The following is a 20,811-nucleotide window of genomic DNA, read 5'->3' on the forward strand; positions in this document are numbered from 1 at the left end:
CAGACAGACAGACAGACAGACAGACAGACAGACAGACAGACAGCGTGGACACTCAGTCATACACGTAGGCATACAGTAGATAAACACTGGATCACAGTATATGCACAGTACATGTTCTCCACCTTTTTCTTGCACTGATTAATGCTGTGTTTGGATTATGATCGCTCTGCTTGCATCTTTCCTTGACCCAGCTGACCTGTCCATTTTTACCTCCCGTTGTCATAGAAACACTTAGAAAATGGCCTAGAAAGAGCTTACTACGGTTATCAAACACGCTCCCTTATATTTTATATCATATGTACAGAATCGCTATTAAACAAAGAAGTCTATCCCACGCTTCTCTTCTACATCGTATGTGCCCTGAGATGGTTAAAAAGAAAATTAAAGTACCATTCTGAGAGTTTATTATTGTTCCTGACCCCCGTGGATGTTCTCTGCTCCACAGAATTATCCCATTTCAGAGGCCGCTGAAGATCAAGGAGCTGCTGCAGAAAGTGACAGAGGCTTTTGGCCAGCAGATGGACATGTTCTATATGGAGAAAGAGGTTTGCAATTGACAGTTACTCAACCAGAAAGCCATTAGAATGTATAAATTAAACACGCACTATCGCTGGTGTACAGTCTCAGTCCTGGATTAGGTTTTTTAGCTTACCGGCTGACAGGCTGTAAGCTACTGTCGTCATGCGGCGTCCGGCCGAGGCGTCTGTCAATCGTCTTCTTCTCCGAAACTACAATTCCGATTGACTTCAAACTTGTTATGCAGCTTCTTTATGATGATGTCAACAAAAGTTAGTGAAATTATTTGGATCTGGATCTGATTCTGGATTTGGTGCGACTTTGACAAATTTCCCCATTATAAGAGATAGGAAGTGGATCGATGCAATAACTCAGAAAATATAAATGATATCAAGTTGAAATTTCTACAGTCCAGCCCTGATGGGGAGATGACCAAAACATAATGGCCACATGCTGATCAGGATCATCTTCTGGATCCAGGAACTTAAGAAAAATTTTACATGGGTTCTTATGGGGAAAAAATTTCAATCGTCTTCTTCTCCGAAACTATAGTTCTGATTGACTTCAAACTTGCTATACAGCTTCTTTATGATGATGTCAACACAATGTAGTGAAATTATTTCGATCCGGATCTGATTCTGGGTTTGATGCAACTTTGAAAAATATCCCCATTATAAGACATAGGAAGTGGATTGATGCAATAACTCAGTAAATATAAATGATGTCAACTTGAAATTTTAATTTTTTACAGATCTGATTGGAATATGACCAAAACATGGGCTATTTCTGTAATAAATACACATAACTGGGTGATAATAAATGGCATCTGGATACATTTTCCAAAGCTTTTGATTTGGCCGGTAAGCTACAGGGCCATTGGTCCTATTTGGTTTTTTTTTTGTTTTATTAAGTTATAGTGACCATACATTTGCATTTCTCTCTGTAGATGATGATACAACAGGAACATGCAAGAAATATGTACTAGAAAATGCAGTTTCTACAGACTTAAGTGTGAAGTATTTAGCGTGACCTCCATTTGCACTTAACATGTCTTGAACTGTTTAATACAGACAGTGTGATTTACTGCACTAATCTTCAGCTGTTTTACATCAGGTTTGATTCAACACATGTCAGACATTTTTCATTTTCGTACTTTTTTTTTGGTCAAATGAACAGAGGTCACACAAAATACAACCCTGCGAGACTTTCTGTAGAGTATGTGCAGGCTGTTGATATTTCATTAAGCTAAAAAAAGAAAAGAAAAACTCTTTGATTCCCCAGATTGGTTTCCAACTTGAAATAATTCACTTGACAGAAACAGCATCCACTGTACGTCATACATGCACTGATACATTTACATGCCCTCTCTGTGGAACAATGAGGAATGAAAGGTCACACGCTGTATGTTTTCTTGTCCTTTCAGTTGCTGCTGCCCCTGAAGACACAGGAGGACCTGGACCAGGCGGTGCTGACGTTAGGCTGTGGCGTGGGGACCAATGGACTTCTCCGGATACTCCTTAAGACCCCCAAGAACAATCATGTGAGTGTTGAACAGCTCATACGTCTTAACCACATGAAGGTGATAATTGAAATGTTTAAGGTCATAAAATCCTTCATGAGGTACAGTATGTAGAACATACACTGCAGCTGTGATATGAAACACACAATGAGCTGGTTCTATTGTATGCTTATTTATTTCATTGTGTTTCAAATCACACTCTTTACTACTGTGTTTTTCAGCTTTTGGACAGAGGTTGTTAATAGTTTATAAATTTAGATTGTAGCATTGTTTTGCTGTTGAGCTTTAACCATCTAAACCAGTGGTTCCCAACCCTTTTTAGTTTGTGAACCCGTTTTAACATCACAAAATTCTGGAGACCCCAGACATTCAAAACGGAGACATTTTTTTGCTAAAATTAATTAGTTTTTGATCATGTAATAGTTTGCTATACTACGCTACAAGTAAGCGTTAATTTTAGACGACATTTAGTCTATTTAATGTATATTATTATGGACGGAGGCAGAAAAGCCAGGTGTAGATTACTGCACAAAGTGAGAATTTTATTTTCCTTGGTCAGGATATGTACAGTCAGTCCAGCTTGGATTTACAAGGCTGTTGATTAATACTGAACAAACAAGAACTCAAACTATGAATTATGAAAGAGCTGCAGCATCTGAAACTGACCACAATGAACATTTGACAGATAAACAGAACCACAGTGCTTCAGTTTCAGCTTCAGAGTTTGACATGCGTTTTATGTATCGTGATTGTCTCTGTCAACTCACCATATATTTTTTATTAGTAATTATTTTTATTTATTTTTTTTATCAATTACTAGAAATTTCAGGTGACCCCATTTGAATTCCAGGTGACCCCATGTGAGGTCCCGACTCCAAGGTTGAAAAACACTGGTCTAAGCGTTCTAGTTTTTTTTTTTTTTTTTTTTATTAACGCTGATTTTCTACATCAGCTTATTGCTTTTCAGATTTTTTACCATATTCACATTTTAGCCCCATATTCATTTTGTTCATTTTTGTCTAATTACTTCTTCACATTTTATATCATTATGTATTCATTTTTATATATTGTTACGTAACTGGTTAACTGTAGATTTGCATATAATAAAGCACATTAAGAAGAAGACATTTCCAAAACTAGATGTACCATTAGGGGTTCCACCAGAAAAGTTCTATGCCACTTGGCAGTCATTTATCTGCTAGGGTTAGGTTTAGGGTTATCTATGTGACTCAAATATCTGTGCACCTTTTTTTTTTTTTTTTTTTTTAAATCTATTTACCTATTTATTTATTTTCCAGCTTCTCTTTTATTTACTTTATTTATGTGTATGTGATCTTACACGTGTGTATATGAGATCATACATATATATATGTACATGTGTTTGAATGGGGGTTTATATATTTTTATATGTATGAATATTATGTCTGGCTGTATATAAACTTAATGAAAGTCCTGTACTTGGAATGGGAGGGGGGTAAAGTTGGATAGGAACTTGATAGTACAGTTTCATGTTCAAATTATATGTTTCTTGTTATATATTTGAAAAAAATAAAATAAAAAGACCTTTCCATGGGTTTAATGCACAGGTAAATGTGTAAATAGCTCTTTAACGCTGTAGTGGGAGGCAGCATGTTAGACATTTGCTGACAGAGCTGTTTCATTTTTAGAGACTAAATAATCTTTTATTTGAGAATACTGCATCAGTAGTTTTGCTGAAGTAATTACTTCATAGTCTCCCCCCCCCCAACACGATGATGTAAGTGTGCAATAATGTGATGTGGTCATCTCTTCCTATCTTTAACTTGTCCTTTGTGGCCTGTCTGTCCTGCTCTATCTGAAGTACCTACAGGTGAACAGCAGGGACAAACAGAGCGAGATGAGGTCATCACGGTCACTGGGAGATCTGAAAGGCTCCCTGCTCAAGGGCTCGGAGAGGGTCCGCAAACACTCAACAGGTGAGGACTGAAGAAACACATACAGAAATGCAACTCTATCAAGAAACAGAATTTCTACCAGTTTTATGACGCACCAAATTGAACGCGGTGACAAAGGAGGCAGAAACAAAAGGTAGAAAGTCACAAATAAAACTCAGCGTTGCCAGGGTTTCTTTTTTGTCAGTCTGCTCAGATCTCAAGGTGCCTTGTCATTGTCGATTTGCAACATACTGCAGACTTGACAAAGTCATGGAAGCGTTAATGGCAGGAAGAGGAACATGCTTTGTCAGAAGAGAAAACTGATAATTGAAGAACCTCTCAGCTGAAAGTGACAAGTTTAACAGGCAGAGAGATGTCAGGTCAAAGTAAGGACACGCTCGGCTTTTCATACCAAACAGCTCTCTGCTGGCAGTACACCACCACCTTGACTGGCTTTGAACCAACTTACAATCTCTGAAAGTAAGAATGCGAGATGGCACACCTTTCTGCTTACTTGCCCATAGTTACCAGTGTATGTGTGGAGTTACAAGATGATATTTTATTACAACATACATGATCAGGATGCATTCTGCAAATTATTTGGTTCTTACCAAGATAAAAAAAAAAACAACAACCTAGATTTAAGTGTTAGATAATTTATCTTGTTTTAAGAGTTGATTTCTTACTTTAAGTGTTCAGCTTTACACTATAATCATATTTCTAGATTTAACAGTCTTAATTCGAGAAATCTTGTCAAGTGAAATTATCTTGCTGCATGGACAGACAGTTTCACTTGTTTTGAGTACCTTTTTCCTCACATTTAGTTTTTTTTATCTTGTTTTTAGACACCCCTTTTTTGCAGTGCATACATTAAATATGACTTTTGTCACCAATTTTTCATAAAATCTGTAAAACCTGAGTCATAGCCTAAGTATCACGAATCTCTAAGTCTTTCTTGTTTATGCACCTGAATCTCTTACCTCACTGTGAACAAGTTCAAAGTGTGTTTGCGACGTGCATTGTAGGAAGCGGAGCTCCATGCAGCTGCATTATGGCCGCAGCGGCAACCAATATGGAAATGGCTTCATTGCCTCTTGCTACTGTGGCTGTGTGGAGCTCTGCTTCCTACAAAGCACGTCGCAACAAATTTCTGAAAATGCCTGATTGACCTATCGACTTCGTTTGTAAACAAATGGATTGTTTATGGTGGGGTACACTTCGAAATTGTTCACCGTGAGGGAAGAGATTCAAGTGCGTAATCACAGAAAGACTTATGGATTTGTGATACTTAGGTTATGACTTGGGTTTTACAGATTTTATGAAAAATTGGTGACAAAAGTCATACACAGCTTTAAATGCACAGCCCAGCCAAAAAAAAGTCACACATGCAATATTTCACTGCACCACCTTTGGTTTTGATGACAGGAGACTTTCACTGGATTTAACTAAGCAAATAGTTGAGATCCTTCCATCAGTAAGGTCTGCAGTGGTTATTATTGTTTCAGCTGTAACAGATTATTTAACTCTAACTGATGCAGTAAGTGTCCTCTCATGTCTCTAATGTCATAAAGATTGGACAATGCCAGGACTGATCAGGGTCATCAGGCTTTTGACAGAATGGTTCAGGGAGAATGAGACATCATTTTCACACATGGATGGATGTGATGAAGACTTGATGCAGCGGTTCGAGTCTCCGTCATCAATAATCAAAAATTAATGCAACTAAGGATGGAAAATGTATTATGAACCTTATTGTGACACTACATTAACATGATGTGGCAAACAGATGTCACAGAGAATGTCTCCTGTGATCAAAACCAAAGGGGATGCAGTGAAATATTGCATGTGCAACTTTTTTTTTTTTGGGCCGGGCAGTGACTATGTTATAGACTTAACAAATGTCATATTTTCAACACATCTTTTTACCTATTTCATAGAATATATCTTACTTTTAAGTTTAAGAGCACGCTTTGAATTTGAAGGGTTCGAAAATCAGTTTTAAATCTCAACCAAAAAAACACTCCACACTACTGAAGTCTTCTTTCTTATCAGGCAACAATCCAAGCTAAACAACATGACACACTTCACAGTTTGCTGTCCCTTCTGGCTTGTTGGGTAACACAGTGTGAAGGTTTATTATGCTCTGTCAAATGCCGAGCTCTCCCCAGTCGCCAGTGTCTGAGTCTTTTCACCTCTCTTATATCAGTTCTGTCCAGAAAGGTCAATCTTTCAGTCGTATCTCAACCTCAGACACATACACAAATGACTCCCCCCGTCACATTTGCATTTTCGTAACGTGGCTGAAAACACTTTATGATCGCTGTCAGCACCAATCTTTCTCGTGTAGCCCCAGTAACATCAGCGCTGTCAGCGTCCCGACTCATATAAATTGTATAGAATTACCCGTCTCTGTATGAATTCCCCTGCCAGCTACAAGTCGGAGAGGAGCTGAGGCAGTGATGGGAGCGGAGGGCGTGGTGGCAGATGAGAGGCGACAGGAGAGCGGTCACAGTGGATGGTTGAGTGAGGATGTGATGTGAGCCTGGATACTTCAGTGATGTATAGCAGCAGGAGGGAGGAGAGGATGGACAGAGGAGAAAAACAAAGTGAAATCCAGTTTTAGTTTCACTGTTGCCCTGCAAAAATTTAAATCTTACCAAGTGTATTTTTCTCATTTCTAATCAAAATATCTCATTACACTTAAAATAAGACATGATCACTAAAAATAGTAACTTTACAGTGAGATATAAAAACTTATTTTTAGCCAATAGAGCTTAAAAATCTACTTCAAAAAATCTTACCAAGATCATTTTCATTTGTTCCATGGGCAGATTTTTTTGCTTAATTCAAGTTTTTTTTTTTTCTTTTTTGCTTAATTCAAGCAAAACAATTCTGCCAATGGAACAAGTGAAAATTACCTTGGTAAGATTTGTTGAAATAAGACTTTCAAGATCTATTGTCTAAAAATAAGTTCTTATATCTCACTGAAAAGTTACTCTTTCTGGTGATCATGTCTTATTTTAAGTGTGATGAGATATTTTGACTAGAAATGAGAATAATACACTTAGTAAGATTTAGATTTTTTCCAGTGTGGAAGTAATATTTTGTAGCATTTCTATACATCTTTGTATCAGCTGGACTTCTTCAACATCCCCGTCAGTGCATTCAGACTCATTAAGTCGTCTTACTGTGTCAAGGACGAGTGCTTCCTCTCCGCTGTAGCTCAGCCGGGAGAGCGTTTGTCACAGTAATTGAGGTTAGAGGTGGCGGCAGTGTGGTTTAGTAAATCATCTCTCTGGGTCTTGGCACCGTTAAACTTGTACCCATGAATAACATTGTGACGCCGTTTTCCCCCCTCTGCTCCTCACTTTCATCTCAATTTTCCCCTTGCTTGTCTTTGCTTTCCAACACCTCAATTCTACATTTCTACTTCCTTGCCTGTGTTTTTTTTCCTTGAATTTCCTTCTCTTACTTGCTGCTTCCTGTTCCTATTTTCCTCTTGAACTGTCACTGTTCCAGGTTCCCTACACACAGGCAGGACGTCCCCACCTCCAGGCAGCGTCCCTGAGGAGCAGCAGCAAATCGCCCGCCAGGGCTCCTACACCAGCATACACAGCGAAGGGGAGTTCATTCCAGAGACCCAGGACCAGAACGTAAGTGACCACAGACATTAGCAAATACTGTTTTATGTTAAGTCCCAGGTACATACTATTTTCCTAGGTAGCAGAGTTGTGGTTGGAAGTCAGTGTAGCAGAGGCCGAAATACACTGACTTTCCATTTCTAGTCCAGGTCATGTCTGCCTAAATAATGTGTCTTTCATTTTTGGCAGTCATTGTTTATAATCCAGGTTTTCTCTTGCACTATATAGACAAAAACATTGGGACACATCACACCTGCAGCTTGCATGACTTCCCATTCCTGTTGATTTGAAATATTATGATGTGGAAAATGTTTATGTCAGTTGTTGTCAATACTTATCGATCTGCTGATAGTTGAAGATACCAGGTGGCTTAAAATGATTATTTATCGTCAGAACATGACAAATATTTTAGAAATCTTGAGGATGGTGATTAAAAAATGATATGTTGAGTAGCATTTTGTAAATGTAAATTACAATATAAACAAAATTAACCATAAAGAGGAAAAAATGTATATTGCAATGATTATATATAATGAGATTTGTCATTACTGTTTTGTAGTTCAGTCCACTGTTAGCAGTCAAACACCTGAATTCAGTATGTCCTAATATTTTTATCCATTTGGTATTATGTAGACTGTTTTAAAAATACTTTACAAATGCAGGTAATAATATTATTCTAAGTAAGATTAGACTTGTACTTTGTGATCAAGAAGTTCCAGGCAACAAATTCCAAAGCACACTGCTTTGCACAAAAGAAAAAGATGACAAGATAATGTGTGGTAAGCCCTTCTAGTAAATGCTTTTTAAAACAGTGTGCATTGGTATTTTTTGTTTATGGCTTACTCATCACAGAGCCATGTACAAGTGACTTACACAAAAATGTCACCTTCCTATTTCATGTGGAACGTAATGTTCATTTGAGCTGTAGTTGATGTGTTGAATTCATATAAAGATGAGAAAAAAAACCTCCTGTGTTTTGCTCAAACTGTGGCATATCCAGTTCTCATATCCCAGCTGCTTATGAATGGCTGATCAGTGCTTCATGCCCTGTGGCTACAAACCACAGTATACACTAGATTAACCATTCTGAAGTGTGTTTTCATAAATCTAACATGTGACTGCCTTTCTCCATTACACAATTAAAACCTTGAGCTTATTATTAACATTATTTTGCTGAAAGGAGGAAACATTTGCTTCTATATCTGTTACTATATATTGGTCTATTATTACATACTGAATTATGTACAACTGCATTCTTACTTTTAGAAACACTATAGATATATGTTTCCGTAGGGAAAAGTTCTAAAGGGAGATAAACTCAGACATTAGTCACAGCCCTTAATATTCTTATATTATGGTGCAGCCACACTGACTGTACTGCGTGTACTGCCTTTTACCACCTACGTGATTGCATACTCCGTGACCGTCTAAACCCTGTTATTATATCTGTCAGATGTTGGATCCTTTTGGGAGTGCAGACAACTCACTGTCGAGCAGCTGTCAATCAATAGATCAAGCACTGGACAGGTGAGTCATCATGCAGCTTGTGGTTTCTGATGCAAATCTTTGTACTTTTATCTCTATGATGCACACTCTGCATATTGCAGCTTCATATTTTTAGAGATGTGAAACTATGACACATTCATTTGCATCACATTCATAACACTTGGATGGGGGTTTGTGTTGCACACTCCCATAGAAGCAACAAAGGTTCAGAGTAAAGTTTGTAAACAGTGTTAAAGGGTAGCTTAGCTCCCTGACCCTGGAAAAGGATTCAGGTCACTTTGCTGTTGCCATAGCAACAAAACTCTTATCTGGACGCCTGGCTTCCACTGTTATCACAAGAGAGAGAAACAGAGACTTAAGTGGTGAAAAACTACATGGCCTTGAGGAACATTTAAGGCAGAAAATGAGAGTGGTGAAAGAGTGAGCGTGAAGTGGACGGGCTGAATAGTGAAAAGAATAAATGTGAATCAAAGGCAAAAGAAAAGTGAGCAGGAGTGAATTTTAGAGCGCATAGGACGGAAACTGCTCTACCTGCACGAGGCTTATCTGGGCTCCAGGCTGCAGAACAATAGCAGGAAACGAGTGCATGGAACTTTTCCCTGCAAGCGGGCATGCGTGCCCCTTTTCCAGGGTCTCGTGGCCCCGCGCCGCCCTGCGGTCAACAGAGACGTCACTCTGTGTCGGGTCGTCAGGCAGGGCTGAACGCAGACGGCCCAGAAAGGTAGTAGGTGGGGGTTGGGTATACACTGACACAGATTTAATGATTTAATTTTGTTTTACTGCCAGTTCAGCACACACTTGTACTGAACATGACTCAAAGTTCAGCCCACAGATACAAAATGACATAAATTGTCACATTAGTGTCTCCATCTTAATCTTAGAACAGTGCTGTTTAGCGTCAGTCAAGCTTTGTAGGCGTCATTTGGAGACACTTAATGTTCGAAGTGATTCTGAAGTTTCAAGCCAGCAGCTGCAGCCAGACTCTTTTTGAAGATAAGGGGACGTACCAACTGAAATAGCAAATCATTTTTCAACTTTTCTGTCTTTGTTCTCTTGTCATTCCAGCCCTCCTTTCTCACAGAACAACCGTGACAATAATTACCTGAACCTCAACTATGAATACAAAGGTAAGAGAGGAGAAACTGCAGCAGTGATTCTTTTATCATCAATTGCTTCTTTGGTGTTGAGTTAATTCCTAAATCAAGTGCTACAGAAAGATAAGTGCAGAAAGCTCATTCATTATTGGAAAAGTTTGGCTGTTTTTCTGTTCTGTTGTATCTGCACATTCAGTTGGACTGAAAAACAACTAAGGCTGTGTTCATCTAGAGCCTGATTACCTGAAATGTTACATGTTGCATGCACCCTTGGAGATTACTAATGAGGGGAAGAGGACATTATTGATGGTTTTATCAGGGCCTTTATACTTAAAATGAGGAATGGGTTTTTGGGAATATATTTATTATCTTGGTTGTATTTCTCGTGGAGCTAAGTGTCTCAGTAGGTGATAAAGGGAGTGTGATAGCATCATAAGTCTTCCACACACTTTACTCCCTTTTGTCTCTCCCCTCTCGTCTGCCTCCAGTTTCTAATGGATTTTCCTGTCTTTTCATGATTACTTCCCTACTCTGTCCCCTTGGCTCATGATGCCCCTCTACCCGTCTCTCCCACGTCCCTCGGGTCCCTGTCTGTCCCTTTTCCCTCAGAACGCAGATCAAATAGAGCAGGATGGCAGATAACGCCACACTAATCCCTGTGAACAGAGGAGCCGCAGCAGTTACCTCAATCTGGTCATTTCTTTTTCTCTTGCACCGCCCCCATGCTGTAAATTAAAGAGGGACCGGTGCACATTGTGTACACAGACTGGGAGCTTCATATAGCTGCAGCACTACTTGAAGAATCATTCACGTGCAAGCATGCATCCATACACGCTTACAGTACATGCACTACCCTCCCTGATATAAAGCTGTGTGGCCTTTCCTGCAGAGGGTTACAGTATTTGTTTACCATTCCCTGTGAGTAGATTTTTCCTCTCCATCCTGCACTGCCAAACACGAAAAATAACTCCTGTCTCCATGGGATACGGCCACAAAAACAGCGCAAGGGGAGGCAGTCATCTGACAGAACAGCTGCTTTCAATTGCATGTGGCTCCGCTGCTCTCCATTTAGTGTGTGTGTGTGTGTGTGTGTGTGTAAGAGTGAGTGTCAGTGCTCGCCTGCGTCAGCAGTGCTCCCCACCTGCCTTTAGTTACTGCTCCACTGGGTTCAGAGCTAAGCTAAGCTAGCACACGTGAGTTGTTTTCAGCTCTCTTGGCTGCAGTGAAGCGATGCAACAGCTCTGTTCAGTGTGTGAAAAGCTGTCTTCCATTCTGCTGCCTTTGAACTCCTTTAATTTCACATGCCAAGATGAGCAAAAGGGGTGTAGAGTCTGTCAGATGTGATCATTTCAAGTATGAACTTCTGTTATCATCATTAGGCATCAACATGTTTGTGTTGTGCAGCTTACCCTGAATCACTGACTGAATAATGCTCCAACTTTATTTGAAAATGCAGTTGTAGTCATGATACTTGTTGTGTCTAGTTACATTTCCTGACAGCTCTGCCTCATTGCTCCCCCTTCAGGTCGCCATGGGAAAGGAGGGACTTTTCCTCGCCAGTTCCAGTTGCCCAACCGCAGCAAGGATTATGGAGACCGTAAGAGCCAGCTTTTGTAGAGAAATAACAATAACACTACTAAGGCACAGATTATACAGACATGTTACTATGTCTACAGGACAACACAGACAGACACAACTAGCAGACACTCCTTGTTGACTGTTTTTTTTATGCCCTTTGTAGATTTGGTACATGTAGTACTGGTATGCTGTTCCAGGCAGCTGCTTGTAATTGCTTACTCAGAGGCTAACCTTGGCTAGCAGTGATTTACGTTTCCCTGCGGTGAACCCGAACTTGTATAAAAACACAGCGCCCTGCTTCCTGTCTGATAGGAAGTGGAATGGAGTAGAGAAAGGCACTCTGCTCTCACTTGCTTTTACTCCTGGCCAATAGCTCACTTTACTCATGACTCATGTAAAATAACCATATGAAAACAGCTAAATTAAAACAAAAATGCAGTATCTTGTGTGTGTGCAGTCATTAATATGTCTTTTTACATGTACATGTGTGTTTCCAGGTCGCAGGACACTTCCACGAAGCTTCATGCCTCAGGAGAACTTGTTCCAGCTGGTTCCTTCTAGTCGTACACGGAGTTACAACGGTGACAGTACGCTTCAGTACAGCGACCTGCGCTCACTGGGCCGCACCACTGACAAAAGCTGCCAGCGGGGAACGACCAAATGTGAGCTGTTTCTCGTAAACACTTTCCAAAGGATGCACATACATATATCCTTGAGGAAAAATGAATCCAGTATAGTTAAATAAGCTGCACTTTGCTTCCTTTTTTATGAATATTCAGCCAAATTACAGAGTGAGCCAGAGCTGAACACAATGAGAATTTATGCACCATAGAACACCTTCCAAAATTTCCATAATACATAATTAGTGTTGACAAAGAAGAGACCATGAGGAACTGGCTTGTCAGAGAAATAACTTCAGTATTAAGCAATGTATTAAACAGACATGTTACTATGTCTACAGGACAACACAGACTTACAACTATGAGACACTCTTGTTGACTATTGACTGATGGTTGATATGCATCAGAAACATAAATGCACAATTCATTATAAACTGCTGAGTGTTTAATGTGAGGACTTTTATGAGTTAATCAATGAATGTAGAGACAGAATGTGTTGTTGAAGAAAAAATCAGTAATGGTGGTAGAAGCAGGTAAAGGAAACGGATTTAAAAATACTTTTAGTTATAATAATAGTAAATAAAGACACTAGTTTGATACAAAAATGAGCTTAAACTCTGATAAATTAACCCTGATCTACAGTGCCACGCACAAATGGAACTTTGGACTTAATAAGGCAACAAATCTGTATTGTTTCACTCTATCCAATCCATGAGGCATAAGCTATATTAGAAGGATACAAAGAAAAAAGTAAAAACAATGGCTGCCAAAACAGATTTATTCCAAGCAGCAAGTAGTAAGGTACAGTAGAAATGATTTACAGTAATAGTGTATGTCACAGCAGGCAGAATTCCCCTGGGATCATCCTAAACGCTGTGTCAGAATCATCCCTGTTACAGACTCACTAATCACTGTCCACATTCAGTCTGTGAGCGGTGAAGCCCTGAAACTGTCTTTGTCATAAAACCAAATCACAGCTCAGCAGTTTGTGGTTGACATGTTAAGTCTGTGCTCTCCTTCTCACCCACACACTATCAAATCTTTAAACACAGCCACAAAGCAGCCTGTTAATTCCAAAACAAAGTCTCAGAGTAGATCTTGTGTTCATGCTGAGATGATCTTTGTAGGTTTTGACAGCGTTGTGTCAACTCGGTGAGGTTTGACTCAGTTTTGGGGTTTTTCCCCTTCTCTCAGTATCATCTGAGAGGGTCTGCGGTGGGAATTATTTAAAGACCCTGCGGTGGTTTTGACGTCTGGCCTTGCTGAAATAATTCTGCGAGTTACAGTCGCGCCTTGTGGTGGATTCTGACGCATGCTTTAGAGTTAGTGTTTGCTCAAATCAGTATATCACAGTGGAGTTGTCTGCCTCTGGGGGCTAAGCAACAAAATGAATTACTGCTTGGTTTTCATCATCTGGTGTTGTGTTTCTGCAGCGCCACGGGCGCCAGTGAACTGGCGACAAGGAAAGCTGTTGGGTCGAGGGGCTTTTGGGGAGGTCTACCTCTGCTATGATGCCGATACGGGCCGCGAGCTGGCCGCCAAGCAGGTGCCCTTTGATCCAGACTGTCAAGAAACCAGCAAGGTAAGAGAGAAAACCCCACATGTGTTTGGAATAAGTCACTGACTGCATGCACTGTACACACAGGGATCCTATGATTGAAGACAAAACATGCTATGTATCATAAGTACTCTGTGCTCATCCTTCTCTGTAGGAGGTGAATGCTCTGGAGTGTGAGATTCAGCTGCTGAAGAATCTACGTCACGATCGGATTGTTCAATACTACGGCTGTCTTCGGGACCTGGAACAGAAGAAACTCACCATTTTTGTTGAATTTATGCCTGGGGTGTGTACTCTGCAGTTCATGTCTTTTAAAGGCTCAGTGTGGAAGATTTAGGGAGAAATGTGGGAATCAGAAATTATATCCTGTATTCATCATGATGTTTTCATTAGTAGATAATCACCTGAAAATAAGAATAGTTTGCGTTTGCCTTTTCTACAGAGGGAACATATCCCTTCCATATAATCCACTATTATGATGCCATGTTTCTGTTGTAGATTTATAGGAAATGATGTCTAGTGTTAAGGTGAATTGTCATCACCTGCTCTGTTTGAGCATGAACCAGGGTTACTATTTTAACCAAGATGGCCAGAAAACACAAAAAACAAACACTGGTTGTAATTTTATCTTTTTTGTGTGTTGTGTTAGTGGCCACTGTGCAGGAGAATGAGGAGATGGGTGATTACTTAATTGCATTCTGCACCTTCAATGTTACAACCCCCCAAATATTACAAACTGAACCATTATATTCAGATGTTTATTAGTTATAAAGTAATAAAGCAACAAACATGTAATCCTTAAAGTTTAATTGGCTCAGAATAAAGAGTGTCTATAAATGTGCTAATTTAGGTGTTTGTCTGTAGAGGTGGGAATAATACAGTGTAAGACAAACATCAAATCACATCTATCCTGGCCACATCTGTTAAAAGTAATTCTGAAATGTCACCAGCTGTCAACAAACATGTCCTCAGTCGTTGATGTCAGCAGAACAGCTCAGTTTATGAGAGCGTTTTCTCACTAAATGAGCGACTTAATGAGCCGCTGTCGCCTGTGGACCCTGCCTGGGTTTAATATTTCCTGGGCTTTTTTTTTTTTTCTTTTCTGAGTGTCTTAGTCACACATTGTCTGGAAGTTGGAAATGTTTATGTTTCATTGGAGTTTGCTGGCAGAGGAGATAGAGAGTAGATGACAAAGCCAAGTTTGTGTGTGGCTGCAGCGCTGTGGTTGACCGATAAGACTTCGGCAGCCCGTGGGAGGGCATGGATCCCCCAGTGAACCACAGAGCTGTTGAGGTGTCCTGTTGACAGTTGAAAGTGAGGAGGGAGAAGCAGGACGGGAAGGTTTTATTTTCCCTCGGTGCGTCACTGGCGTTAGTGGATCAGGGCTTTGCTCCTGCAATTTCCTTACAAGGGACTGAAAACAGGATATTAAAGGAAATGCAAAACATTGAAGGTGTTCGGACTTTAAAATAGGCGGTGTTTCTTTTGGCGAATTCCATGTTTATGTACCTGTTTTTGTACTAGTTTGGCTCAATTCCACATCAGAAAGCAAATCTTTAAAAACATGGTACAATGCACAGATTGTAGTAGAAGTAATTAAGACTACAGCCAATTTAAAAACCCACTGTTTCACTCATTCTTTCCTTTGCTCTCTGGTTTTCTTTCTCCATTGTTGTTTCTCTAGGGCTCAATAAAGGACCAGCTGAAGGCCTACGGGGCTCTTACAGAGAAGGTGACAAGAAGATACACCAGACAGATCCTCCAAGGAGTCTCCTACCTGCACAGCAACATGATTGTACACAGAGACATCAAAGGTAATTGAAACGCCAAGATAGCAAAGGTCAGGACAGGATTTTAATTGGATTTGCGACTAGTGCACATTTATTTAAGAAACAGACTTAGCCGACATGGGAAAAACACATTTGTTACGGTTAACATAGAAAAAAAAATGTTGCTGTGCTCCTAAAAAATGAATTCATTCATTTTATTCTCGTTGACATTTTCTCATTCGGTAATTCATCGTCTACAGAACGAGCCTGGAAAAAATGTGCTATTTTGAACTCCCCTTTGAGATATATTGGGCTTCATGCTGGTGAAATCGGCCAGTCTAAAAATGTGTAACACCGGATGGAAAGGCTTTAGTTTGGCTGCCCACAGCTTGGGGAGTCACTGCCTCGTTCAGCCACAGCCAAGAAGAGGGAAATGTACCGTCTGGTGGGGAAAAAGATAGTAGGTCTCACAGTCAGGCTCTATGAGAGTATAGGTGGGTGGGATTTTCCACTTAGAAATTCTCTTCATGTATAATATACGGTATATGCTCATCTCGCCACACAACAGCTCCTCTGTTTGCAGTAAAAACACCTCTCAGCACATATAATTTTTTGGAGAGCCTTTGAAATAGTAGGCATGACATTTCATATAATATTTCTGTGAATGAAATGACTTATTGGAGGGTCTTATATGGCACAACAAACATATAAAAGTGAGACTCAGACACTAAAGGTTCCAGTTTTAATCCGTCAGCCTGTTGTCTGCACCCCTCTGTCCCTCAGTGGGTGTGGAGGATGAATGGCTGGTGGACATTAGTCACTGATCAAACAAGTGGAGCGCCTGAAGGAAATGGGAAAGACAGCTATGTGACGGAAAATTACCAAAAAGGAGGAGAAGGAGTGTTTGGGTTTGATCAGTCCCATGTCATTGCCAATGTGAAGCAGACTGTATATTCAATAATTTTCTGGTGTTTACAGAAAAGAGGAATTTTCTAAATATTACAAAATTGAAAATGTTTATACAGTTGAGTCAGTGAAGTATATAGAAATAATTAAAGGTATATTTGGATATTTAAAAATAGCTGTAGGAAAAGTTTACCTTTCCCCTTTAAGTATTTCCGTCGGTTAATGTGCTGACACAGGCATTTGTAACCACAGCAACGGTTGACTTCATTATTCAGCCTCCAAACGGTCTTAGTTCCCTAAAAGGACACTGATATTCCTCAGGAGACCCGTGAATGATTGTGTCTCCTTGTACCAGGTGCTAACATCCTGAGGGACTCCTCGGGGAATGTGAAGCTGGGAGACTTTGGAGCCAGCAAACGGATCCAGACCATCTGCATGTCTGGTACCGGGATCAAATCTGTCACTGGCACCCCCTACTGGATGAGCCCAGAAGTCATCAATGGGGAGGGCTACGGCCGGAAAGCTGATGTATGGTAAGAGACAGACCTGCCTAAAATGTAATAAGGACAAGCAAGCCAAATATTACATTCTTTCTCAATACAAGCAATAAGCTGTTTCAAAGATTACAGAGTAAGTAGGCTCATTAACAGTTGTATGTTTATACTATGTATACGAGTTGTTTTAGAATAGTATTACTGATGATAACATTCATAGATATGCATAGAAATTTAGGATGAGACTTGACCAGGTCAAAAAGAAAATGGCACTTTTTAAATTAATAATGAATCGCTGCCTGCCAAAGAAGGTCCATAGAAATCCAAACTATCTGCGCCATATAACATTATATTCTTTTACAATGTATTGCATTGAATCCCATACTGTTGAATCAAAGTGAAACCTACTGCATTGCAATAGTGTTGAACGGTACCATATCACTGGTAGTTGCATATATATCTTTAATGTAACAGCTTTAATATTAAATGCTAAGACAAATGGAGTGTTCTGCAAATTAACTACTTTTTACTCGAATGTCGTTTGTCTTCAGGAGTGTTGCCTGCACTGTTGTGGAAATGCTGACTCAGAAGCCACCTTGGGCTGAGTATGAGGCCATGGCAGCCATTTTCAAGATTGCAACGCAACCTACAAAGCCCATGCTTCCAGAGGGTGTGTCGGATGCATGCAGGGACTTCCTGCGCCAGGTGTTTGTAGAGGAGAAGTGGCGGCCCACAGCAGATGTTCTGCTTAGCCACCCGTTCGTCCAGGGCAGCTTCTGAGACCTTTGGACCCCCATCCCCTCCCCTGCCTGTGAGGCCTCCATGTGTGGCCCCAGCGTATCCCCTCCTCTCCGGCCCGCCCCGTCCTCAGGGCCCTCCGTCACCAGGCTCCAGGGCTCCGTACCACTCCAGCTTCATGCCCTGTCATCCATCACCAGTGTCTGCCTTGTCAGGACTGAAGTCCCTGCATCTGTCACCAACTAGCTCAACCCGGATTATTCCCTGAGAGGCCAGGTTGACTGCTGTCAGACCTCCAGAGTCCTCCAAGGCATCACAGCGTGTTCCCTCAGGAGGGGACTGACAAGAAAGCACAGTCTGCCAAGCAACAGGCTGCTGTTTTTTTTCCAAGAGCAGAAAAGTGACCCAAGTTAGAGAAGTGATGTTTCGAGCTGTCTGGGCCTCACTTTACACTCATCTTCTGCTGCAAAATAGTGTCCAGTATTGGCCCGGCACTATGTAATCATGATTGACTGGTGACATTGATCACATCTGATAGTACTGTAAGTTACTCATCAGCGTGAGTTTGCTATGAGTAAAACTGAGAAGGTAAAATATTTTTATACAACAGTCAATAACACGTACAAAGACATCTTAGCAGATGGGTTTTTATTGTCACCTACAAAATGTAAATGTATTTTTGTCAACGCCTTACAATAAGAATTTGTAAGTAAGAATGTCTTTTTTAAACATCTAAGAGGGTTACCAGTACCCTACTTTCACAGCATTCACAACCCCATTTAGAAGGATTGTCAACGTTGCACTTTTGATATCATGCATTTGAAACATTTCCAACATGCAGGATAATCAACTGAGAAGATATTTTTCTATTTGATGCTTTTTTTATAATTTCATAAGGAGAATTGTGTTGTTTTATTCAATGTCTAGGAAAAAAAAGAACCAAACTTTTGCATTAGTGTGCAATGTTTTTAAAGCAATACCAACAATATTGTTGGAATCATCCATTCCAGCTTCCCATGCAGTGAGTTTTCTGCCATTCAGAAGTGGCCAAAGAGATATTTAAAGGAGAATGAAAAAGATGCACAGACAGAAACTTTTGACACCTTTGGGCTAAGTAAATGTACAGTATTAATCATGTCGGATTTTCTTTGTCACCTCAGAGTCCTATATCCTCATCTATTATATGGCAGCTTTGTGCACAGTAGACGGCACAGACCAAATAAGATGCATTGACATCACGTTGCGTTGCAGAAAAGCATCACCAATAATGTTTAATTGAAGTGTCCCGTATCATATATCCATTCATATTGGTTATTTCAATATGAATCCATTCAATGTCTTTTCTTTCCACATCATATGAAATGAATGGTCCACTGAATGACCACTTGATGGCACACTTCATTCCGTGTAATGTCATGTAAGATTAGAGGGATAAAAGAAGCCAAAATGTCAGGTTGAAAAGTTGGAGGTAAATGCTGTATTTTGTAAAGTGGAGATGGACGTGAAAGGTTTTACAGGAAAACTGGGAAGATTGGTGCTGGAGAAGTAGTGGCGAGCTGTAATACAGTGGCACTTAAAAAAAAAAGAATGATCAAATCGTTTATGACCCTTGTCAGTGCCTTACCTGAATCTGCTTGTAAACAAAATGTTCACTGCCAAAGCGGAAAGCTTCTTGATAAGGTGAGCAGCTGTTCAGTAGTGAGCACACAGGATTTGCTCTAGTTCTTTTATATGGAAAAAAAAAAACAATATACTGTAAATACATATCGTTCTGCACTTTTGTATGAAAACTTTACATTATAAACAAATCTATTTGATGAAATAGTTACATAATACAGTAGATTGTACTGTGATTTAGACAGGACTATGTATGATTGTCTCTTGGAGAGCTGTTAGGCGGTATGAAAAGGCTGGGAGGCTTTCGATTGGGACAGTTTTCTTTTGTCTTAATGACAAAGCCTTGAAACATGAAATGTATCTGATCTTTTGTACATTTAACTTAATAAAGCAAAAATGTAAGACTAAATGTGTGTGTAATTTCCTGATCAAACTGCATGAGATTCTTAAAGATCATACGACCGTTTTTCACATAAGGTAAGTAGAGTGCCTTTATTGTTGCACAATAGGGAAATTTGCATTTTGCAACAGCACTTTACAGAGCAGAATAAAGTGCATTCACGGCAAACAATTGATAAAATACGAGAGAGAAAAAAAAAATCTCAGTAAATTATATTCATGCATGGGAAGAGTGGATCTGCATGAGTAATAACTGGAGGATAGTAGGGGGAAGAATGCAGTGCAGGACAGAATAAAGGGCAGATTCACAGCAAACGACTGTTATAATAAAGTTCAAAAAAAGAGATGAAGAATAAACAAATTCACAAACCTCAAATCAAGTACCCAATAGTGCTGATTGTACATATCAAATATATAAACAGTTATGGAATTCATACAAAGCCTATGTCCTGTTTTTATGCTGTTATAGGGTTTGCTTCATGTTAATAAATGAATGATGCAGTGAGTGCAGATGCAAAGAATAAATAAAGGAAAAAAGTAAATTGTAACATTTATCCACACTCGATCTATTTAACCCTTTCATGCACAGTGGTCACTACAGTGGACAGCTGTTCAAAGCTGTTCTCTTGTATATTCATGGATTTTGTTGTTTGAGTTCCATATCAGCCAAAATAGTGGACGCTTATGCATCATCCCATAAACTGCAATGCATACGATGACTGTAACTTTGCTGTTCTAGATAAACCTGATCTGCAGTAACATGTTTGAGTGTATAAAAAATTGCTAATTATTATTAGACTAATTGTAACAGTAACAGTTTTGTTTTTAAGCAAAAAGTTGTGGGGTTTTTTGCATATTGTCCTCATGCAGGTATGTTAAAATGTGAGAAAACACCAGATTAGCAGCATTAAAAATGTTTTTATTTTATAGTTTTCACACTGTA

General features: G+C 39.8%; 1 protein-coding gene across 1 annotated transcript in view; it reads left to right on the forward strand.

Annotated features, from left to right (window-relative positions):
* map3k22 (mitogen-activated protein kinase kinase kinase 22) overlaps window positions 1-19,875 on the forward strand; it is a 45,633-nt gene extending 25,758 nt beyond the window's left edge. The window contains exons 6-18 of the mRNA XM_030122877.1: window positions 446-545; window positions 1,940-2,056; window positions 3,876-3,990; window positions 7,468-7,601; window positions 9,043-9,116; window positions 10,161-10,222; window positions 11,715-11,786; window positions 12,265-12,429; window positions 13,821-13,969; window positions 14,100-14,231; window positions 15,630-15,759; window positions 16,976-17,153; window positions 17,666-19,875. Of these exons, the coding sequence (XP_029978737.1) occupies window positions 446-545; window positions 1,940-2,056; window positions 3,876-3,990; window positions 7,468-7,601; window positions 9,043-9,116; window positions 10,161-10,222; window positions 11,715-11,786; window positions 12,265-12,429; window positions 13,821-13,969; window positions 14,100-14,231; window positions 15,630-15,759; window positions 16,976-17,153; window positions 17,666-17,894 (1,657 nt within the window). The 3' untranslated portion in view covers window positions 17,895-19,875. The remainder of the gene's footprint in view (window positions 1-445; window positions 546-1,939; window positions 2,057-3,875; window positions 3,991-7,467; window positions 7,602-9,042; window positions 9,117-10,160; window positions 10,223-11,714; window positions 11,787-12,264; window positions 12,430-13,820; window positions 13,970-14,099; window positions 14,232-15,629; window positions 15,760-16,975; window positions 17,154-17,665) is intronic.
* Window positions 19,876-20,811: the final 936 nt, after the last annotated feature.

Source organism: Sphaeramia orbicularis, chromosome 20 (assembly GCF_902148855.1).
Source record: "Sphaeramia orbicularis chromosome 20, fSphaOr1.1, whole genome shotgun sequence".
In the NCBI taxonomy this organism is placed as follows: Eukaryota; Metazoa; Chordata; class Actinopteri; order Kurtiformes; family Apogonidae; genus Sphaeramia; species Sphaeramia orbicularis.